At 49.9% G+C, this 24,372-nt stretch overlaps 1 protein-coding gene across 4 annotated transcripts in view; it reads right to left on the reverse strand.

The window, feature by feature from the left end:
- The window catches only part of COL15A1 (collagen type XV alpha 1 chain), a 102,345-nt gene that overhangs the window by 47,738 nt on the left and 30,235 nt on the right, over window positions 1-24,372 (reverse strand). For all 4 annotated transcript variants that reach the window (XM_070431086.1, XM_070431089.1, XM_070431087.1 and 1 more), the window contains exons 3-7: window positions 13,973-14,520; window positions 12,239-12,313; window positions 10,644-10,736; window positions 4,915-5,062; window positions 1,552-1,661 (exon numbers count right to left, since the gene is read on the reverse strand). In XM_070431086.1, the coding sequence (XP_070287187.1) occupies window positions 1,552-1,661; window positions 4,915-5,062; window positions 10,644-10,736; window positions 12,239-12,313; window positions 13,973-14,520 (974 nt within the window). The remainder of the gene's footprint in view (window positions 1-1,551; window positions 1,662-4,914; window positions 5,063-10,643; window positions 10,737-12,238; window positions 12,314-13,972; window positions 14,521-24,372) is intronic.

Raw genomic sequence — 24,372 nt, forward strand, 5'->3', positions numbered from 1 at the left:
GGGAGACCACTGCCTCCTGAGCCAGCCTGCTCCCGCTCCCACACCTCTATCTGGACGCATCTGCCTCCCTGCGACCTTCCCACGTGTGCATCCAGAAGCCATAGGAACAAGAGGACAGTCTTTGCCCATGACAGTGCCTCACGACCTGCAGGGAGCAATTCCGTCATCTTCTCAGCCTGGACACCTGCTTCCTCTCTTTCTCTGTGACTTACTTTCCTTCGGATGCACACCCTTCCCTGAAGGTTACACAGCAGATGCAGGAAATGGAAGGAGAGCAGCTTTGACTGCTGGTGTTACCAAACTGACTATGTTTGACCTCAGTTTGCCAAGGTGGTTGTTGTTTTTTAATTGGGGATTGTTTTGTTTTGTTTGCAAAAGTGTAGTTCTTTTGGATACTGAAAGCCTATCAAGGTTAGATAGATTTCCTTGTTGCAGGATTTCTCAGAGCCTGAAAGGAAGAAATAAGTGGAGCATTTCCTAAACTTATTTGACAGCAGAACATTTTTTTTGTATAACATATCATGTCCTTGCAGAATTATTGTCCAAAACACACACACAGACACACACACACACACACACACACACACACACGAGAGAAGATGAAGTTATAGATTTTACTAGTAAAATGAGACTCTTTCTGACCCAACTTCAGCTAAAGTCCCAAAGGGCTTTATAATTAAGTACAACTAACTAATTAATTGTACAAGTTAAGTACAATTCCACCGTCATCGTGTGCCTTCCACATGCTAAAAGAAGGAACCAGGCCACTTATGTGGGATGCGCTGAGAGACCATGAAGTGAAATCAGTTCCACCGGCATTAGCCTCTCCTCCTGCCTCCGGGCTATATAAGAAAATGAAAGTACCCCATATTGGGAGAGTGAGAATTCCTTTGGAGAGAATTTTAAATGGTTTCCCCTCTCCCTTCTGCTCACTACAAACCGTTTGGTGAGTTGGATACGTATTCCATGGGATTTGGGAGACAAAGGGACTGCATTTTTTATACTACACCGAACTGGGCTTTGAAAATAGGCTGTTATCAGATATGACTCGGAGAGTATAAGCATTTTCATCCCAGGACAGCGAAAAGGATGAGCTGACCCTGTGGGCCACTGCGAGAAAAATACATTTGCTTAACTTTGGTATCCAACTGTGTCCAGCATCTTAAAAATTGGCTTTGTGGGTCTAAAAGCCAATTACCCAACCACAGAGTGGACTCACATGTAGCTAATCTGATTCTGGCTCAAAGAACGGAAGAGGCTGTGCATCTTCCCAATTGGGTGGGAGGGAGGCAGGTGCCAGGGTGCGGACTCAGCACTCATTGCCAGGCGGGTGTGAGGACCAGCTGCGTCTCGCCCTGGTGCATCCCTGGAGAGCTTCTGGAGCCCTGGAACTCCTGCTGCCCCTGTCCCAGCAGGAGGGAGGCAGTCTCCCCCATATTCAACTAAAACCCTCGTGGCCCCCTCGGGTGCCCAATACAAGTCACCATCAAGTCTAAAATAAGCAAACATATTTACCACTGACATAGCAAATGAAATTTACTATTCACTCACCTCTCCAGTGACATGAAGGAAGGCCCCATCCCCGGAGCCAGGGTCTGTAACGGGGACCCCGTTCATAGCATCGACCTCCTCCAGAGTGTCATTCAGGATGTCACCAGACCCTGGGGAAGCAGGCGTTCTGTAATTAATAACTGCACTTTGTGGTCTTGAAAAAGAAGAGCTCCCTCTTCACCAACTGACTTGAAAAGATACCCAGGATACAGGATTAAGAGAAAAAATCCAAGGCAGTATTACATGTGCCGAGGCCTGCGATCGCCTGCATTCTCTGCCCTTTTTCAAAGGGGTAACCATTTCAGACCAAAGTTACAGCCAACTTTGGAGCACCGAGCTTTAGGTACAAGGTCAAAAATCAGCCCACACGCCCACAGTAGGGGCTGGCTGAGCAAACAGAAAGCAGCATTGCTGGTACATGTGGTTTCTACCACAGTTTCTGCCACAACTGCAGGGCTGGAACCCAGCTTTGGCAAGTCGTTAGCCTGTGCCTCAGGTTCCTCATCTGTAAACTGGGGATAATTCCCATCTCATTATGTGCTACAAGGATTAAACCCATTAATACAAGGAAAGCATCAAGGACAGCACCTGGCATAGAGTTAGCAATGGATAAATGTTCCTTCATTGTCAGTGTGGTTCTATATTTGTAAAGGGAAAACAATTACATATGAGTATTCATGTTTTATCAACTCATATAATTAATATAGTCACTATAGAATACATATAATATATGGATATATATGGGTATATGTGTGTATAGATAAACAACACACACTTGGCTAAACCTCAATATTTAATATCGGTTTCCTCCTGAAGAAACTACTATTTTTTTGGTTCATGCAACTCTTCATTGATTAAACTGTTACCACAAGTACATATTTCTTTTGCAATTTAAAAAACACATGGAGCCCTAAAGCAAAGAAAAAGAAATTATATAACATGAATACATGTGTGTTACATACAGGCTGGACCCGGGGCTAAGCATGTCTCATGCCTTTCCTCACTTAGTCTTCCCAATAACCTATCTCAACTACCTACAAGGACCTTCCCACCACCTCGAAGCTGGTGGGCAGAGTCAGGACAGAACCCCACATTCTCAGTCTCCCCACTATCAATGCACTCTGTGTGTGTCCTGCTCTGACCCACATATTAGCACCTTATTTATTAACCCCCATCTGCAGAGGAGAAACAGGCCCCACAGAGAGGGAGTGGCTGGAAGAAGCCCATGAAGCCAGGTCGATCTGTCCCATGCCCAGACATTTCCACACATGCTGTGTGCATGCATGCCCCATAGTATGAACAGTGTGTATGTGTGTGGAGGGGAGGGGGCAGTAGGTGCTGCATTATTCAAGGCATCCTTTGCACACACACATCCTGTAACTCTCATGCATCCTTCCAGCTGCTACCACCAGGGGGGACTGTGCAAGCAGCTAGCCAGACCCCAGGCCTCAAAGTCCCCACCTCTTGGAGGATGGAGGTGAGGGTAGTGTGTGCCCTCGGGCAAGATGGTGTCAGAGAAACTTGAATAAAACTATTGGGTGGTTTCCCCTCGCCTGGGACCAGGCTCTCTGGGTTCAGGCCCATTTCCTTCACCATATGAACATTCTACTGAACAAGAACGGGAACATTTCAGCCAGTCCCGTTGCTTTTGTTTGGCCTTTTTTGTTTGCCAGAGAAGGCGTCTGGCTGATCACAGGGAACAGGCAAGTTGTGCTTGGATCTGGGTTCCTGTCTGGATTTGAATCCCACCTCCTTTGAACCCACCCCTCAGTCTAGGACAGGCCCTCACCCCAGGGCCCCACAGCCTCTGCCCTCTCCTTGCCTGTCCTCAGAAATCCCAATTCCACCCAGGAGAACAGCATTGCAAGGACCCTGCACCACTTCCACCTCCTCTCATCTCGGAGGATTGTGGACAGACAGTGAAGGAATCTGAAGCTTGGGAAAGTTAAGCAACTTGCCCAGGCCCGGCAGCCAATAGGTGGCTGAGAGGGATCTCGTCCAAACTGTCTGCTCCCGGCCAGCCCCACAGTCTTTCCACAGCAACACCCTGACTCCTTGGCTGTGTTATGACTTTATTAAACTATCAGACAGTTTTTTCTGTTCAGGACTGCATACCTTCTCTCACCCACAGACTTCCCAAGTTTAGTTATTAAAATAACATTCATTTACTGATGGCAGAAGTAGAAAGAATAGTGATATGTAAGATTGTAAAAGACATGTAAACTACTGAACTACAAACAAAAAAATTAAAACCACCCACAATCCTACCGCCCAGAAAATATTACTCATAGCATTTTGTTGTATATTATTCTCGCACACACACATGTACGTACACACACATTGTTTTCTATGGGTAGATGTAAATATAAATAACATATTCAAAGTTAGGGTCACAGCACACATAACAGTTTTGAAAGGTGCTTTTCAGTGGAGCATGTCCCTGGGCCATTCAATCTTCTGCATCACCAAGTTCAGAGCTGCACATATGAATGAAATATAATTTGCTCAGCCAGTCCCTACTGTGGGCATCTGGGTTGTTTTTAGGCCTTGTACCTAAATCTCAGTGCCCTGGCGTTGGCTCTCACTTTGGTCCGAAACAGTTATCCCTCTGAGAAAGGGCAGAACACGCTGGCCGATCTCGGGCCTTGAGCACACTAGCTGCTGCCTGGGGATCGTGTCAGAAGTTGGGTTTTTGCCAGTGCTCCTTTGTATCGCTGGGTAGGGACCGGAGTCCTGGATGGGGAGCCAAGAGGCCAGGCTGCCCCAGGGCCTGCTGCTGACCTGCTTGCTGGGCCTGCCCCTCTCTGGTCATCAGTTGGTTTTCCCACATGTGCCGCACAGGAGTTCAGATGGCCTGACCCTCTGAGAATCAGGGAGTCTGTGGCCAAGGCTGGGAGGGGTGGGGATTCTGGAGTGAGGCCTGGGCACCGGCTCTGTCCCACCACTCATGAGCTGTGTGACTGTGGGCACGTCACTTACCTTTCCAAGCACTGGTTTTTCCATCTGTAAAATACTAGCTAATCACAGCAACTCGGAGATGTGTGGTTGGGCTTGGAGATGACGTATGTAAACACTTGGCCCACAGTAGGTACTTAATAAGCAGCAACAATTGTTACAAGCTTTTCTGTTAAACCCCAGATCCTTCTGGAGGGGTCGTCTGGGGACTGAAAGTTCAGCTATCCAAAAATAAAAGCCATCTCTGCCATTTACAAGCCAAAGAGCCTCAGCTGGGTGACTTGATTTCTCCACCTTGTTTGTCACAGGCAGAAGGTTAGATGAGGTGCTCTATGTTCCACCCAGGCTGACACACAGTCATCACTCAATAGAAAACCACCATATGCGAAAGGCACACCCAGGACTTGCCTTGCTCAGCGCTGCTGTTCAGGATGGCACTCAGGTTGGTGGTTTCCAGGGTCCCCTCAGGTATAGGCTCCCCAGAAAGTTCCGAATCCTCAGAGGGAAAGGTTGGAGTTGGAGGTGTGTTAATGGGTTCAACTTTTGCTTCTTTAGGCTGAAGGAAGAAGAAAAGAAAAAAAGGGACCCAAAAACATTTACTTGGCAGGAAGGCAGGGGGAAAGGGCAGTGAATAATGTCACTGGAGAAAATAATATATCCACAAAGTTCTGAGTAAACCCAGAAGAAAGCTTAGACCTGCCTATTGTGTACCTGGCCAGCCTGCCAGGCCCTGAAAGAGGTGCATGTAGGAGTCATTTAATTCTGTTTGGTTTACAGCAAGACTCTGCCAGACTTGGCTGAAGCTCCCTGAGCACAGAGACCACATTTCCGTATCCCAGGCTGAGAGAGAGGAGGGAGGTGGTCAAAAAAGATCTATTAGATCAGGGAATGAATGAGTAAACGAACACACAAATGAATGAAGTAGGCTGCATTCAGTGAACGCTGTCTAAATCCAATCCCAGATGTGCGCTGGCCATGGATGCCTCTGAAAATAAGAGATGGGTGTGGCTCCCTTTCTTGGACACTTCAGCTTCTGTGTAGCTTTTCCAAAGCCAGTTAATTCCTCCACCAACTAGGGAAAAAAGAAACAAACAAAAAACCCCAACAGTGGGAAACACAGAGCAGTTCAGAGATCTAGGCAGAAATCTTGATTGGCAGGGGTGGGGGGTCAGCAAAGGTCGTGACATCATCCCCAGACCCAGGCTCTGGAGAGACAGGGCTTGCCAGTGTTCAAACAGTCTCATCCCTTTCTGAGCTCAAGGGGCTAGGGGATGAAAGGAAGGATCCAGCTGACCATTGTTGGACCTGTGATGTAAACCAGAAACAATTAAGGCACTAAGACTTCCGGATTAATTTGTGACTGCAGCCATCACTTACCTATCCTGACTAATAACAGAAAATTATTTCCTTAATGTCAAAATCTAGTGTATAAACAATGAATCTATGGTCCATCAGAACAAGGAGGGTTCTTATGGATCTAATGGTTCTTAGAATCTAATGGTTCAGTTCTGACCATCAATCTTGGGTCAAATCTCAGCTCTTCACTTATTTGCTTTGTTATGTTGGGCACGTCATATAACCTCACTGAGCCTCATTTCCTCCTCTGTGAAATGGGGCCAATGATAACTACTTACAGGGTATAAGTGCATGGAGGTGCGCAGGACAGGGCCATAGTATGAGCCCATCAATGTGTCAATATCACTAGAACCCTAAAGTTTGAGAAAGAACAACACCTCGATAGTGATTTTCTCTGGTATTAAAGAGGTTTGTTTTATCTTTTTAGTTATCTGCAGTTGTGGGTTTTTAAAATAATGAATATGAAATATTTGTGTGCTAAAAAAATAATATCATTTGTTGTATTGTAAAATCTCCAGAACAAGAAACGACGTGGGGCTAGAAGTCTTCAAGGAGTTGGGCCTTGAAGAATGAAAAGAGCTTCCAAAACCAAGGACGGAAGAAGGCATTGGGATGACAAAGGACACAGCATTGTCTGGGTCTGACAACCTGTGCTTGGTGAGGATTCCAGGACAGAAGCAGGGGGACAGAGCCAGGAGGTGGAGAGAGGGAGGGGGGCTGGATCTTTGGTGAGAAGTCTTGCCTGGGCCTGGGCCTGGGCCCTCTGTGGGGTGTTAGGCTGGGGAATGGCATGGGCAGGTGTGTACTTTTGAGAGTTCACCCTAGTGCCAATGAGAGCACGGGTTTGGGGAGTTGAGGTTAGGCCAGGAGTCCAGGAGGCTGCACTGAAGAAGCCCAGTGAGGCAGGAACCAGGGTGGCATTGTGGGGGCAGAGAGCAGGGACCACCCCAGGCGGGGCTGTGAAGGCCTTTAGGACTTCCCCATCCTCCCAGCTGCTTGGTGACCCAGCAGGGGAGTAAGGACCCTGTCATAGGCAGTTCCTCTCCTCTTCCTGCCACATCCCCTTGATGGTCTCTGGAAATCCCGTCTCCAGCCTGGAGCAAGGCCGGTAGCTGCAAGTGAAGCCTCTTTACCAGGGACTTGGGCTTTGAGACGAGGCAGGTAGGGCAGATGAGGATGCAGGAAACACAGGACAATAAACAAGGTGGGGTGGGCTGAGCTCTGTAACTCCAGGTGGCAAAGGCTGAGTTATATGAAATCACCGACTCCAGTCTGTCAACCATAAACCTCTTTTGGAATCTCCTAAGAAGGGGGCCACAAATCCCCGCTTAGGGCAGAGCGTGAATGTGGGGATCTGACCCCTGGCGGTTGGTTTTCAGGGGTGAGTGTGGATGGAGACCAGTGTGGTCGGTGACAAAATAGGAATGTCAAGTCTTAAGGCTTTTTTTATTAACAGTGTGGTGATTTGCTGAGCCCACACTCATATTCAACACGTATTTCCTGAGGCCTTACCATGTGCCAGGTCCTTGGTTAATCCCTGGGGAAATGGAAATAAATAACTAAGATAGGGTGGCTGTCCTCAAACTGTTGAGCTATGGGGACACACAGACTCAGACCCAGACACAACAAACTGCGATTGAATGTGACACATGGGACAGCAGAAGTGAGAGCCAAGTGCGGGGAGGGAAGTTGGCCATGGCCTCCAGCGAGGGGCTGCGTGCGGACGGGTCCTGAAGGACAAGTAGGAACTGGCCAGGCACAGAGGGGGCAGAAAGGGCTCTCTTTGCAGGCAGAACCCAGGAGTGAAGGTGTGGACGAGGGTAACGTATTGGGTGTGTTTGGAGAACTGTGAGAATTTGGGTGTGGCTGGAAGGGAGATCTTGGCTGAGGGTCAGAATCACCTGCAAAGCTTTTGGTAAGTACAGCTTCTTGGACCGCACTTCAGACCTTCTGGGTTTGACTATCAGCCTAGGCAAGAGTTTTTTTTAAAGACCTCCCCATCTCACTGTCTTCCCCCCTCCGCCTCCGAACACATACACAACTTTGATGCACAGCCAGGGCTGAGAACTACAGGAATATTAATTCTAACTCGGCATAAGATAGAACTTTCCAGAAATGGAAAGGTGTGTCAGCAGAAGCTGACTTAGCAGGGGGAAGAATGGGGTAGCAGGGACTCCTGCCTTAAATGGGGAAGGAGGTGAGGAGGGGCTGGCTCTTTAAGGCCATGATTCAGTTCTCAGGTCATGGCTTCTGTCTTGAAGGGTGGCAGTTGGAAAGGGTGAAGACAGGGAAGTAATATTCATTCCCAGAGAGAAGCCAGACAGGGAGGGAGGGGAACGTCTGAGAGCGAGAGGGAAATTCCCCCAACTTGGAGGGGGGCAACCCTGGAGCTCCTCCAGGAGATGGTGAAAGGGGAAGTCCCAGCTCAGGGTGACATGACCGAGGGCGCTCTGGTCCCTCCCTGGGGACTCGCCCTGCCACCTCCCCCCTGGGCAGTCTCGGACAAAATGCTACACTCATCTCCGCCTCAGTGCATCCTCGGGGGAATGAATGGAAAAACCCGGCCCTGCAAAGGAGGCTGGAGGGAGGGAGTGCCCTGCGGAGCGCAGGAGGTTCTGATACCCAGGATAGGCATCTGAGCCTCAGGACCGCAGCTCCAGGACCTCCAGGCCCAGAGCCACAATTCTTCAGGACTAAGGGCAGCCACAAGGATTTGGCATGGGGAGGGGGGTCCCAAGAGAAACGGGCCCTCTAACACATCACCTCAACCCTCACAAATAGCCTCTCGTCAATAGGAATATCCACCAAGTTCACTGAGAGCTGCCTGTGCCAGGACCAGCCCATGAGTCTCCCACGGGTCCATTCATCCCACTCTCTCACTAACGCCGTGAAGCCGCCTGCGCCATTCTAACCGAGGAGGAAACCAAGGCTCAGGAGGTGACGTCACTGGCTCCCGGTCAACAACCAGTAAGTGGCAGAGTTGAACTCACACTTGGTGGGACTCCGATCTATACTGGTTCCCTTAAAACCACTGAGGAGAGCAGGTTGGGGAATCTGGGAAGGAAAGTGTTTGGGGTGCCCCAGAGACCACCGAGCCCATCAAATGCCTTTTCCACCTCTCCAGACACTTTGGGGATTTATTCCGTTCTCATTCCCCGCTGCGGTACACACCCACATCTGCCCTTCACTGCATACCCTGGCCCAGGTCAGGAGGCCCAGCTAGGGCCTGACTCCACCACCCTGTGACCCTGGCAAAGCCACCCCGTCCTTCTGAGCATCCATCTCCCTTGCAGGGTTGTTGCAGGATTAGATTAAGTGATATTTACAAAGCACCAGCCACACATCAGGTGTTGAGAAATGCTGGTCCTCTTTCCTCCCCTACCATTTCTCTACTTCTGTCCAAAGCTGCCCATCTCCAATGCCCCCTCCATTAGGAAAATCTCCTCCCTGACCAGCCCCTCCCCCTGATCATCTCATGCTCTCAATGCCTGCTCCCCTCTCCCAGGGCCACCTTGGGTTACTGGCATCTTTGCCTGAGTTGGCCTCACTCCTAACTGTGAACTGGTGCACTGGAGGCAGGGGGGTGGGAGGGGGTGGGCAGCATCAGGCTAGAAGGCTCAAGAGACCACCGTTCTGTTCCCTGGACATACTGATGGAGTGGCCAAGGGCTGATGGGCACACAGGATTGCAACACTGCTCAGAGCCGGAGTGGCCACTTTGGACCCTTGACTTCCTGCATCAAAGCTGCCCAAGAACTGCCAGCATCACCCAGGCCAGCAGCTCAAAGGCATGGCTTCAACCCTGGCTGAGACATAGGGAACCTGTGCTCTAGCCTCAGCTCTACCCATGCACCTGAGAGCTAGTTTTCTGCCCCTTGCTGGGCCTCAGCCTGCCCGTCTGTAGAAAGGGTACCTTTAAAAGGTGACGGTTAAGTCCCTCCAGCACTAACAGACTATGGTCCCGTCCTTCCCCACCCACACCTCTGTCGCCAGAGGTTTATAGTGTATAGCCTCTGCCTTCTTTCCATCTCTCCGCTCTTCGATCAGAGATGAGTTTGTAGAGTGAGCCAGACCAGTTGAGATTGCTGGGCTTCTGTGTTCAGTGACTCAGACACTGCAGGCTGTTTTCATTAAAGCGGGCTCCTTGGTGTCTCCTCAGTCTGACTCAGTGCTTTCGACACCACTTCCTTGTCTGGGACATGGGGTGCATTCCCAGGAGGGTGGAGGCCTGGCCTCTGGGAGGATGGCTGACTTTCCCATGGGGTCAGAAGTTAGCTCCTGGGAGGACGTAGCAACTTGCAGGAGTGGGGGCCCTGACTCCCTTCTCATAGCCAGAGTCCCGAGTGAGCAGATGTTACCATAGCCACCATTCAGGGACACATCCTTCATGCCGTGCATGGGTCTGAGACCTGGCCTTGCACTATCTCATCTAACCCTCTCAACAACCACACCAGATAGGCTTGTTTTATGGACGAGGAGCTGAGGCTCAGAGAGGCTGAGCAAGTTCCCCAAGGTCACAGAGCTGGGAGGCAGCAGAGAACAACGTTTGCCTCTGGACGGCCTTCTCATGCCGCAGCACAGGGAGCACTCAGGTCACTGGTGTTCCCATGCACTGGGGTTTTGCAAAATGCCCTGTTGGCCAGTACCCTCCTGCTCTCCCCAGATGAGCTGACAATGGAAGTCACCGATCTGAGGACAAAGATGTCAGACCTAGGCACTCTCCAGGAACTCTCAGGCCCCTAACAGCTGACTCAGATGACCTGGTGGCACCCCAGAACTCACCGGGGCTTGAGTGTAGGTGTCGGCTTCTAAGATCTCAGCGACTCCGTCCGTGACTCCGTCTGTCTCCTGAAGCCCGCTGGCCTCTCCTGATGCCTGTGTGGAGGCAAATGACACCAGGTAGAGGGCGCAGTTTACAACTGGAAAGTCAGGGAAACTGCCTCGAGTGGAGGACAGCGCGCGCACTTGTGTGTGTGTGTGTGTGTGTGTGTGTGTGTGTGTGTCAGAGAGGGACAGACAGACACAGGGAGAGTGAAATTGAGGAGAGCATGTGCATGGTACACATGCTTGGTTATTCTTTTTGTTTCCTTCCACATTTTATTGCTCAAACAAAAACCCCACAACAATCAATTTACAGTCTCTCTTTCATACCTACTTGCATTTTGTCCAGGTTCCCTTCAATCTCCCTCAAAAGGCACCCACAATCTTTGCACAGCTCCTCATGGGAGTTTTACATTGGGAGCAGTTACATTGGAAGTATGCCTTCCTGTTGCCACCTCATCTTCATAATTAGCCACCTAATGGCAGTCAAGGAGCCTGGGTGCTGTGGACTCTTGCCTTGTGTCTACTTTTTCAATATTTTTCAATAGTCACAGCAATGCATAGAGGGAGGCACACGGACACGGGCGGCTTCCCTCCTCTCAGCTCACAGACATGCCGGGCCTGGACCCTGGCCTCGGCCTCGGGGAGTGCGGACATCCTCACAGAGCCAACCCCACCTGGGGAGGCTTTCCAGCTAAGCGGCAGCCATCTTTACTAACGAAATGAAATCAACTCGTGTTTTGTTTGAGGGTTGATACCACCCAAAGAGGAATAGACAGTCTAGGGCTCTGCCACGCTCTGCATCATGCTATGGATGCCCTGCATCATGTATGGCTTCTGCCTGGAAGGCCTTTTCCTCTTCCTCTCACCACCACTCGCCTGTCATTGGTCAGGCACTGACTCCTCCCTGACCTGCGCTGGCTCCTCCTCCCTCACCTTCCTGCACTGTCCCTGGAGTTGGGTGGTAGGTGTGGTTTATCCCTTCACCTCCGGCATCCCCCCAGGTCTGTCACCTGGCAGGGGCTCAGTATCCTGTGAAGGCAGGGATGAAGGAACAGAGGGAGGAAGGGGGAAAGGACCTATCTTTTTTCTCCCCGGCCCACCACCCCACTTCCAACTCAGGAACTGATTCATTTGCCAAGCATAAAAGCTAAATTTAGGTTCACTCTTAGAGGAATTTACACCCAGGGTGTCTTAGAGTTTTAGCTTCGGTTTTAGAATCCTGACACCCTTTCTTGGCAAGAAGTCTGGAAACCAGGCCACTGACTGCCTCAGCTGCAGAAACACCTCACACCTTAGAAAAAAACACAACCCCCCACAAACACCAAAGAGATGGCTGCAGCTCTTAAAAATAATAAAATAAAGCCCAAAAGCCCAAAATAGGACTTGAGGCAGCACTTGCCAAGATGAGAGATTTTAGAGGCTCCATGACGTTGGGGATGAAGAATTGCCTGGGCACCCAGCCTCTCCCTGGCAGACGGGTTGTTGGGGCTGCAGGGCCCGCTGTATGGGGTGGATGGGGGGGGGGGGGGGGGGCGGGGAGGATGGGAGCTCACCGAGGATTCTTCGGCTTCACATCGCTTCTCAGGAGCCCTGGGGTCGGAGTGGATGGTGAGCTGCTGTATGGAGCCCTGGGGAAAAGCAGAGAGGTCAGAAGCCACCGCTTGCACGTTTCTAGTACAACCATCAGTGGAAACATGATTGTTTTTGTAACGGAGAAGAACCAGTGACAGGGTAGTATTGGCCATGACAAGCAAACCAAGCCACCCCTAGGCCCAAGCTCATTTGTTGGGGGGGGGCAGGGGGGGGCGGTGGTCTTTGCTTGAGCCAATGTAATTTGAGCCCCACTGTCTGGAGAGCCCCTTGGGGAGTATTGTGTTCAAAGCACAGACTCACACAGCGGCCTCCTAGCTGCTCCCAGGTCTCCAACTTGTCAGGGGCAGCCCCTAAATGTAGTCTCCTTCTCCAGACGGGTCTTTCCCCTGCAGCCGGAAGCTTCTCGGCTGGAAGCCTCGCCCCAAGAAGAGCTGCCAGCCCGCCTCCCTCCCTCCACACTTTCCTCCTCTCCCCACGCCTGACACCTCATTCTCCACAACCCACCCAGAGCGAGGGTTTAAAAGTTGTTCACTGGATTTTCACTTCTTAAAAATCTCAGTCTTCCGGCACACCACAGGTAAACCCAAACTCCACCCCACGGTCCTGTCTCATACCAGTAAGCCCAAAGTCAGTCCACGTGCTGCCTAAATAACGTAGGGTTTTCTTTAGAATGGCTTGTTCATTATAGCCCATTCTGACGGTAAAGTCAGTTTTCTGATATTTTTTTCAGGGCACACTGTCCAAAAGGAGAGAGAGAAGCTCTCTCGCTCAGGCATTCCAGCTTGTGGCACCCTCTGCAGAAATCACTGCATTGGCCACTCTCTTCAAATACACACACCACCGAAGGCTCTAGCATACCCTCCTCTTCTTATAAATGAACCAAGTGCTTTCACACAGGCCTTCTCGGTTGACTCTACCACCCATGATGTAGGTTGTCTTCTCCCCACTTCCAGATAAGAGAACACAGAGAGGCTCAGGGGACCCACGACTGTCTAACCCCGTGGTTGGCAAACTGTGGCTCTCGAGCCACATGCGGCTCTTTGGCCCCTTGAGTGTGGCTCTTCCTAAGCCTTAGGAGTACCCTAATTAAGTTAATAACAATGGACCTACCTATATAGTTTAAGTTTAAAAAATTTGGCTCTCAAAAGAAATTTCAATCGTTGTACTGTTGATATTTGGCTCTGTTGACTAATGAGTCTGCCCACCACTGGGTTAGACTCTAACCCATCAGGCATTCCAGCTTGTGGCACCCTCTGCAGAAATCACTGCATCGGCCACTCTCCCCAAAGACACACACCACTGAAGGCTCTAGCATACCCTCCTCTTCTTATAAATGAGCCAAGTGCTTTCACTCACCACTGCAAACTCAGGACTGGGATCCACGTACAGTGGGGCCTTGACTTACGAGTGTCCCGACTAACGAGTTTTTTGAGATACCAGCTGTCTCTCCGCTGATTTTTTGCATTGAGTTGATAGAGTAATTTGAGTTAACGAGCTCCTTAACTAGCTCTGTCTTGGAACAAATTAAACTCGTTAAGTCAAGGCCCCACTGTATTGGGTTCCAGCCTAGCGTTTTTCCCACCGTGCATGCATGCCTCTTGGAGGACATAGGGATAAAATAATAACAAGCCTATTTGCTCATGTTTGCTACACAGTGTCCAGCGGCCTCCCTGATGTGCAGGGCTTGGACTCACGATGAATTTCTCCAGGCTCCTGGCTCCTGCACTGCCCACGAAGAGCCCCGTTGTGGGCTCGAAAACCAAGGCCCGGGAGGACCGCTGGAAGGGGGCGTGGCTGTGCTCCTCACAGTCCACCAGGAGGATCACTTCCTCGCCCTCGACCATCACGGCAAATCGGTTCCACTTGTGGGTCATGGCGGGCACGGAGAAGGCGGCAGCCTCCCGGGACACGACGGAGCCGGGCTCTGTGTAGTAGAGGATGACCCGCTGGTGGCCGTCCTCCACGGCCGAGAGCTTCAGGCCCAGGTGGATGACCTTCTGGTCGGTATCCATGATGGCAAAGAGCATGCCGCCTCGGTCGCTGCTGGGCTTCACGATGACACTGATGGCAAAGTCCCGGAAGAAGGTGGGCGGGATGAGGACGCTGGCCGGGCGGCCCACGTTGGCTCCAGGCCCGAAGCTGTAGGCTGGGAAGCCACCATAGCCTGTGACAAAGGACACGGATGGGGACAGCGGGAGACCAATGATCTCCATGAGGTCCACGTGGGCCTGGGAAGCCGGTTCTGCAGGGAGAGAGAGGCCACATTTCACATATATGTTCAACGATGCTGGGAACCGTAGAGGTCACCTGAGATGACCTCTACCGGAGGCGTGTTAACCTGCACCATACAGTGTAACAGCCGTTAGCCACGTGTGGCCAGCGAGCTCCTGAAGGGTGGTTGCCCCCACCGAGATGTCTCATCATGTAAAATACCAATTTCCAGTACTTAGTTTAGACCAAGGAATGCAAAATACTTCATTAAAAATGTTTACATGGGTTACATGTTGAAATGATAATGGGGGAAAATACTGGGTAAAAGAGATACATTTTTTAATTTCTTTAAAGAATAACATGAGAAACAAGCATGTGCTCTCCCCACGCCCCCTGACTTAAGAAAGAAAATACCAATTCAGCCGGAGCTCTCATGAACTCTCCAGTCCTCTCCCCATGCCATGCCCAAGAGGACATGGAGTGCCCACTCACACGCAGACCCTACGTGTTCCTTAGGTGAGGACGTGTCTCTAACACAGTGTGGGACCACTGCACGTCTCTAAACCCCATGTACACGTTGGCAAGCCGCATGTACTCTTCTGGCACTTTTTTTCTCTCACTGTATTTTTGAGGTTTGTCTTTGTTGATGAACAGGGCTGTGTGACTTATGTTTTAATGACAGTACTCTATGGTGCAAAGAGCCATAATAGCTTTCCGTGGATGGAAAGTGAGGTTTCCATCATATGACAAACACTACTGCTATGGACTTTCTTATACATGTCTCCTCGTGTGTGTTTGCCTGCACAGGTAATTCCACCATTTGGGGGAAGGATTATTGGATGATAAGGGGATATACACTCACAACTTCACTGAATGTTGCTGAAATGTTCCCTGAAAACCCTCACTGGTTGCTCAGTGCTTACAGCGTTGGCTGCAGATTGATGGGTCCCGGGTTTGATTCCGGTCAGGGCTCATACCTCGATTACAGGCTCATTCCCCGTTGGGGTGTGTGTGGGAGGCAACCAATTGATGCATCTCTCTTACATTCATGTTTCTCTCCCTCTCTCTCGGTCTCTCCCCCTCCCTTCCACTCTCTCTAAAAATCAATGGGGGGAAAAATATCCTGGGGTGAGGATTAAAACACAAATAAATAATAAATAAAATGTCCCCTGAAGCAACTGTGCCATCTTTTATTGAGACATAATTGACATAGAGCATTGTGTATCTTTGAGGTGTATGTGATGTGTGGCTTTGACACACTTATGTAGTGCAATATGATTTCCACCTTAGCTTTAGCTAACACCTAGGGCGTGTCAGGTAATCATCATTCCTTTATTGTGGTGAGAACGTTTAAGATGCACCTGTACCGTTTTACATGCCCGCCAGCAGTGCGTCCTTGCCAACATGTAGGGGAGACAGGGGGATGTGATTTGGGTTAGGCCCCCGGGGCTTTCCGACTCCAGAGATCACGTTGATTTCTTATTCTCCTCCAGTGCCTCATGCTGCTGCAGGTCCTCCTTCTACCTTGAGTGCTGCCCCTCTGTCACCCACCCTACCCAGCCTCACGCCACTCAGTTATTTTGCCAGGATAACTCCTTTCCATCAAGACTCAGCCTGATCTCACCCCCCTTGAAATACCTTGTTTCACCTCCTACACCTACACCCCCTCCCCCTCTTCCTGAGGCTGTATTAGATGCCCCCTCAGTGCACACTGGGTCCTCCACCATAGCCCCCAACACACTGCATTTCACTCTTGGGGGACGTGTCTCTCTCACCATTGGACCATGAAGACAAGGCCCACACCATTCATCTCTGTGTTACGCCAAGCACCCGGCCCAGTGCTGATGAATGAATGAATGAATGAAGTCCAACCTGCTCCTTTTACAGAAGATGTAAGTGAGGTTCAAAGAAGGAAGGGGTTTGCTGGCTACGAACTCAGATCCGATTCTCAACCCAAAGCTTTTTCTCTCCAGTTTGGAGCATACATTAAAACAGAGATTAACTAAAGTACGACAGACCTCAGAAGGCATAAATAAAATGATGGCTGAATCTGGTTAAATTTAACGACATAGAAATTTTTAAAATTTCGGAGAGCAAAATAAAAATCCCCACAATGTAAAATAAAACCCCAAATTGGACAAAAATATTTGCTACATATATTACAAACCACAAAGTAATTATCCAGATACACAAAGCCAACGAGTAAGCAGGAGGGCAACAACCCAAGAGAAAAATGGGCAAAGAATAAGAAATTCTTTCCACAGCAAAAGAAATAAAAATGGCTCCTAAACACAGGAAAAGACAGTCAACCTCACTCAGAATGAGAGAAACATAAGTTACGACTACAAAGATATACCCTTTTTTTCCCTATCAGCTTGTGAAGATAGAATACTGGCTAACATGTGGAATTGGCAAGGGCTGGAGGACACAGGCCATCTCATGCCATGCTGGGGGGGCGGGGGGAGGGGGAGAAATTGGTGTAACATCTGTGGGAAGCACTTTGCCGATATTTATCCAAATCACAAGTGCGCAGGTACTCTCCGATCCAGTAATGACACCCCTATGAATGTTTTAACAGATAAAGTTACATGAGTGCAATGTGAAGCATGATCAAGAATATTCATTGCAACATGGTTTGAAATGTATAGAAGTGTCCATCTTTGGGACCGGTTAAGTAAATAACAAGTTTTTATTTATTTATTTATCCCCACAATGAAATACAATGCAGCCTTTAAAAAGTTGTGATCCCAGCCTGGCTGGAGTGGCTCAGTGACTGAGCATCGACCCATGAACCAGGAGTCACGGTTTGATTCCAGGTCAGGGCCTGAGGTTGTGGACTCTGTCCCCAGTGTGGGGTAGGCAGGAGGCAGCTGATCAATGACCTCTCTCATCATTGATGTTCCTAAATCTCTCTCCCTCTCCCTTCTTCTCTAAAATAAAAAAATATATATTTTTTTAAAAGATGTGATTCCAGCTACGGGCAGGTGACTCCGTTGGCTGGGGCATCGTCCCATACAATGAAAGGATGAGGGTTCGATTTCTAATCAGGGCACATACCCAGATTGGGCTCGATCCCCAGTTGGGGAGTGTATGGGAAGCAACCAATCAATGTTTATCTCTCTCTCCCTTCCTCTCTCTCTCTAAAATCAATAAACATATCCTTGCCCTAACTGATTTGGCTCAGTGGATAGAGCGTCGGCCTGAGGACAGAAGGGTCCCAGGTTCGATTCCAGTCAAGGGCATGTACCTTGGTTGCGGGCACATCCCCAGTAGGGGGTGTGCAGGAGGCAGCTGATCCATGTTTCTCTCTCATCGATGTTTCTAACTCTCTATCCCTCTTCCTTCCTCTCTGTAAAAAATCAATAAAATATATTAAAAAATAAACATAGCCTTGTTGTGCCCAGATTTCAAGATTCCCAAGAAACCACATCAGGGAGCCAATTCGATGTAAAAACATAAGAATCTGTATTCAAGCTAGCTAGCTTGGGCCCCCCATCCATATCAAGGCAAAACCAAATGGCTGAGCGCCCCAACCCCGCCCGAAGACCGGTTATATAGGGGGGGGTTGGAGAAAGGGGAGGAGAAAGAACTGTGCTCTGCCGCCTGGGTGTGGCTAGCAGAGTAGGATGTGGCCCCCTACCCTGGGGCAACCTAGCCCTCGCCCTTTCATTCCCCCCTTTGTCTTGGAACTTCCGGCTCAATCATGAGACGGACTGATTCCACCGTTGCTAGAGGCCCGTACTGGGCATATTTTAACAAATGGTCTGGTGGAGGGGAAAGAAACCATTTTAGCTTTAACAATTTCTATTGAAATAGGATTTTTCTTTTTAAAATTTCTTCATGGCTATCAAAAAGCCAAATCAAGATTAATTTATTTACTGTCCTGATGTTTGCATAAACATAACAAGAATGGTGATTGACTACTTTTGCTGGAATCTCATGGTTGAATCTTAATGTGCCCCGTAGGGCCAGGAAGCCACGCCATCCAGCTGCCATCAGGCCCGCCTGCAGTATCTGCTGAGTTAGGTGAATTCTTCACCTGTATTCCACCTGAGTCCACGCTCCAGGCTTTAAGGCCCATTTCAGTAGCTCTCCTACCCATTGCGGTCCAGAGTGTGTGGGGGTTTTGCAGGAACGTAGAGGCATTTCTACTGCTCCCCTTCTTACCAACCGCCAGTGATGGTAGGGCATTGGCCTGACACTCCAGCGCCAGCCATCTTCAGGGCTTCCAAGCAGGATACCAGGCTTTCTTCGTGGCATTCTTACTGGCTTTAAGTTTTTAGAGCTCAGATAGGGCTCTTTAAAACATGATACTCCAGTCAAAGTTTTTCGTTAATAAAATCACTATTAGGAACCGGTCTTATTGAATTTATGCAAAGAAATGTATTGCCATGTTAGCATTGCCAACTTTCGGAGGAATTACATAAGAAGAAAGACATAATGATCTACTCTAAGATTTGCTGACTTTTCTTGCTAATTCCTTTTAATTGTTGGCATTAAATTTTTTTTCTATGCGTAACCATGCCTTAGACCTTCTATTCTAAACAGGCTGTTTTTCAGACTACCCCTGACATGGGCATGGTCATAAAGGCCTGCAAGCAGTATACAGGCTGCCAACTGTTAGCTGTCTCTCAACAGAGACCAAAATCTGATGGGCACTGTTCCCTGCCCAGGTGGGCACTTGCCCTCTTGGCAGCTAGGCACCTTTTACTTTTTGGGGTTCACCCCACATAGTATCCTTCCAGGACAGCCAATATACATTCAAACCTGCAAGAGAATTAAAGGTTAATATAATACATCAATACAATGAAACATAATATAGGCATTATGGCCGCTTTAGGCAGCCACATCTTCTGCTACTAAATATGTGATACTAAAGTCTATTTTTTGACCTTCCTATGAATTGTCCTTGTCTCTTTGGAGCCATGTCCATGAAGATGCAGGCATTATTTAAGTCTATTCAATGTTACTAGCATCGGGCAGGTCGAGCATGCTATAGCAGGTTGCGTTGATCTCGATCGATGCTCCATTTGGTAATGAAGTCTTTCCGGATCATGGATGGGTCCGCTGACCGGACGTGGGTGTGATGGACCCAGGTCGCACGTGCAGGGCTGCCAGGGCCTCGTCTATGGCAGACAGTTAGTCAGGCAGCAGGTCCAGGAGACAGGTGGCCAGAAACACACCTCCGACAAAGCAGCTTACCAGGCTCAGGACTTTCTGGCAGAAGGCTGAGGCTTCCGGGCTGGCTCCCGGTCGGCGCAGCACACAGATGGGCACCAGACTGCAGATGAGCATGAGCACCAGCAGGAGCACCAGGGCCCCTAATTTCACCTCCAGGCCCACAGGCAGTGGGGGAGCCGAGGCTACTGCCTCTGGGCGACACACCAGGAGCTCTGGTTCTCCCCAGGGCCCCATGGTGGCCGGCTGCTCCAGTGACTCTCAGACCTCGCGAGGGTTTTACTCCATGGTCCTCACCAGGTTCAGCAACCAGGCCTCTTTCAAGGGAGTGTGATAGGACCAAACCTTTTATCAGCTTTATTCCCGCTTATCTTTATAGATTTTAAGGCCCATTAAGTCTTTGCCTCGGGGAACTGAGCCCCATCCTTAAATGTTATTAGAAAAGCCACAAAATACCTTTTAAATTACCCCAGAATTCTAAAATCTTAACCCAGCACAGAATATCACATAGAAAATCAAAGTTCCCAGTAAACAACAGAGATGCTTATAAACATCAAATAAACATTTACATTTACACCTTTTTAGTGAACAAGTATTTTTACAGCCTTGGGCTCTTGAGCAGATAACAGGAACACCACCCGAGTCCCCTGATTGGGGGCCTGACAGGAACAGATGTGAGGGTCTTCCCTTTCCCACATCTCAGGACAGGATTCTTGATCTATGTCTTATTTAGATAGAAATGGTATTTATCACAAACAAACAAACAAATCCAAAACCAAGAAAATCAAGGCCAGAAGTACCCTCTGATGTTTTAGGGGTACCAAGGAAGGAGAAGTTAGGCAGTGTCCAGTCCTTCTTAAAGCCATGCCTTCCAGTTAGAACTCTTGGCCTTAATTTTTAGGTTTTATGTAAGAGACATAGAAATTTTCAAAATGCAATGTTTAAAGATAAAGTCCATCTGTAATAAAGCGAAAATAAGCCCTAAGCTCCAGTTAGCATTGTTAGGCATGCCCATGAAATTAGCGGTACCCAGGAAATAAACGCCTGGGAGCCATTTTTGCCATTTTTTTCTCCATTTCATCTGATATCCAAAATATACCAGGTTACATAGCCAACCGGCTTCCTATTCCGACCAGCACCCTCTTGTGTTGCTCCTTGGCTGCTTCAGGCCAGGTTACTTGGTGCAGCCTCAGAATGGAAAACGCATCGACATCCAGGATTAATGTCAGCATTTTATCAGAATTTACCTTTTCTACCTGAAATAATTGTACTTTAGAAATTGGATTACTGCTATCAGTTCCTTTTAAAGACTTGGCTATAACCTTTAATTGTCTTTAGTTTAAGGAAAGCAGGGTTTTCTAGATTTAAGAGATTAGTTTAAAAATAAATCCGCGAAGCAAGCACGCTTGCAGCCTTAGAAAACTTTGCCTTAAAGCTCCACCCCCGACTAAATCAGAGGGCGGGGCCTTTGCTGTTTCAAGATGGCGGCCCCCAGGGGCACGGCAATCCATGTGGCCAACATGGCGGCAGCCAAGTTATGCAGCTTCTAAACTGTTCTCTGATAGCAATACTAGTAGAAAGCTGATTTCAAAGGAGCCACCTCTTGGCCGCTTGAATGTTGGTTGGCAAGAGGTGTAGCCATTGAAATGCAAATTAACATTTCTAAAGATGACTGCAGGCGGAATTGGACCACCTGCATGCTAGGGAAAGGGCGTGTCTGCCCTGCTCTCCACCAAAAAAAGGTGTAACTTCAGACTTAAAAAAGATTTTAAACTTTTAGCTGGTAAGTTAAACATTCAGTTCTTTAGATTTTTCATCAGGTAAACTAGAGCAAACCATTTCTTTATCTCCAATGGGCTCTGGAAAACCACATTCGAGTCCCGTAAACAGACTCTGGCCCCTCTGGTCTTTTTTTTTTTTCCCTTCTTTCAGATGTAAATTGATTACATTCCCCAGGATCATCCCTTCAAGATCAAAATAGTCCTGGGCCTCTACTCTGCATACAGCAAAAGTCCGGCCCAGCCCAAAACTATGCTCATTCGTTTTTAAACTGGCCCTTCTCCCTTTACACGTGCACAGAAATCCCGGATGCATTTTAAAACTTTTACATTTCTAGCTGGGGCGATCTCCATGGGAAGAGGCCAGCTCGCGCGGCCGCCGCCGCCGCTAGGTGTCCGGCCCTCAGGCTCCGCGGGGGACCCTTCCCAGACCTTCCCCCGGACCCGACGCTGCCGGGGGCCTCGCTGCTCCGGCATCCCGCAAGCGACCCGCCGGCCTTGCTCCCCTGTGCTCCGCCCAGCTCCACTCGCTCGATACAAGCCCCCAGGGGTCAACACCCTGCCGCCGCCACCGCGGCCATGCTCCGCGAACGAGCTTGTCCGCGCCCAGCCCGAGCCTCCAGGGCCGCCCCCCGAAGGCGCGCCACCGCTCAAGGTGCTGAGCGCAGGCTGCGGGGCTCGGGCTGCCCGGGCTGCCGCCGCCTCTCCCGGCCTCCGGCCTCTTCCAGGCCACGCCGCTCGGGCTCTGGCTCCGGCCCAGCGCCTGCCGCCGACCGGGCCGGAGGCCGAGCCTCCAGGGCCGCCGGCGCCGCAGCCGAGCCACCCGGCCCGCGGCGTGGCCGGGCTCCGGGGCAGCCGCGCGCCGCTCCCGCACGCCTGCCCCCGGCTGCAGAGCAAGCGGCTCCCGGGGCCCCAGGCACAGTGACACCCGATCACCCTCCCTGCCTGGGAGGCGCGCGGGCGGGCAGGGACCTCTCCCCTGCTTCCACATTCACATATTTTCACCAGATATTTACTCAGAGTTCAAACAATCCATTCAATTTCTAACAATTTTCCAATTTCTGAGGGAGCTCTAAAGCCTCCCGCAATCTCCTTGAAATGATCAATCACAATACCCAAAAGAGTCCACAGAAAACAAAAACACAGACAGACAAACAGGGCTCGAAACAGCCTTCCAATTCCATGGAAGAAACAGACGGCGGCATTATGCCAAACCTTTTCAGATTGGGATTTCTACAGACCCCTCGACCTCGGGAGCAAAGCTACCAATACAGATGGCGAAGCTACTCGCCTACAGATCCCCCGACCTCGGGAGCAAAGCTACCAATACAGATGGAGGATCGAGGCGTCCCCCGACTCCTCCCGCCCTTTGACCTCCATGTGCGTCCACGGTCAATGTGGGCGAATACAGATTTCAGAAGTGAGCTCACACAGAACAGACAAACATAATACAGACACTTACCGCGGTCATGCAGATTCTACGAATTGGGGAAGTCCCTACATGGTCTTGGGAATCCCGGACGAGCCCCCAAATGTTGTGCCCAGATTTCAAGATTCCCAAGAAACCACATCAGGGAGCCAATTCGATGTAAAAACATAAGAATCTGTATTCAAGCTAGCTAGCTTGGGCCCCCCATCCATATCAAGGCAAAACCAAATGGCTGAGCGCCCCAACCCCGCCCGAAGACCGGTTATATAGGGGGGGGTTGGAGAAAGGGGAGGAGAAAGAACTGTGCTCTGCCGCCTGGGTGTGGCTAGCAGAGTAGGATGTGGCCCCCTACCCTGGGGCAACCTAGCCCTCGCCCTTTCAGCCTTGGGTGAGGATGAAAAAGAAAAAAGGTGTGATTCCTTAGTTATTAACATGAAACAATCCACAAGATGTATTAGGTAAACAAGGTACAGAATAGAAGCACTATCAGACTTTTCTACTTGTACATGGTGTGAAAAATAAAGACACTGACATATTCTTAAAGATATTCACTACTTCCATCCCCCTTTACACATTACAAAACCTTCTCTTCTTGCTTTTACTCACTCAGATATAGCCCATCTCTGTATAAGTGGGTGGGGGGGGGGAAGGAGGGAGGATGGAGAGTGAAAAGAAATAGAAATAAAAGCAAACACCCCACTGAGATTTCTATTCTCCCTCCACAGTTTAAAGATAAAAACAAAACAAAACCCGGAGCACCCTGCTGACAGCCCGCTTTCTCCTTCCTTTGGCCCGGTGAAAACTTTCTCTCCAGTTCCCCTCTCTCTCCCACTGAGAACAGGAGGGGGAGCTCCTCCGCAGGGACGCCCCGGGCTTGGGGGATGGGAGGTTCCACCAGGAGCAAATGGGCCAGAGCCTCTCATGTGGTCATTTATTTGCAGGTGGTGTCCAGGGTGTCCCAGGGACAGGTGGGGGTTTAGGGGATGGGGGCAGGGGCTGAAACATTCCCACCGGGACACCTGCTTAAGCAATACAGCCCAGGCTTCCACGTGGCAATTCTGGGAATTCTTGGTCCCAGACAGATTCTGCTTTAAAAAAATAATCCCAAATCTACCCTGGTTTAACAGACAGGGAGCCGGTGGTCAGGAAGAGCGCTCCATCACCAGGAGACGTAACCAGGAAGCAGCAGAGGGAGCATCTAAAGGATGGACGGAGGGAGGTGTGGTTCTGCCTGGGGGGACTTGCAGTCACACGTCTCCTGAGCGGGTGCCCCTGCCGCCCAGGCCTGACTTGCAAGGGGAGACTTAGTGCGCAGGCACCAGCTGCAAGACCTTATTTCCACTGGGTCGGCCACAGAGGGAGCCCAGCCACGAACACAGCCCTGCTCTCAGCAGCCCCACCTCCCTCCACACACATTGTCCCACGGCATTGTCCAGTGGTGGGGAGCAACCCCTGGCCTGGAGTGACCTGTGCTGAGGGCTGCACCTGGGCCTGCTGG

Source organism: Myotis yumanensis, unplaced genomic scaffold (genome assembly GCF_028538775.1).
Source record: "Myotis yumanensis isolate MYYU_CA2020_CCGP unplaced genomic scaffold, mMyoYum1.0.hap1 SCAF_12, whole genome shotgun sequence".
Lineage (NCBI taxonomy): Eukaryota > Metazoa > Chordata > Mammalia > Chiroptera > Vespertilionidae > Myotis > Myotis yumanensis.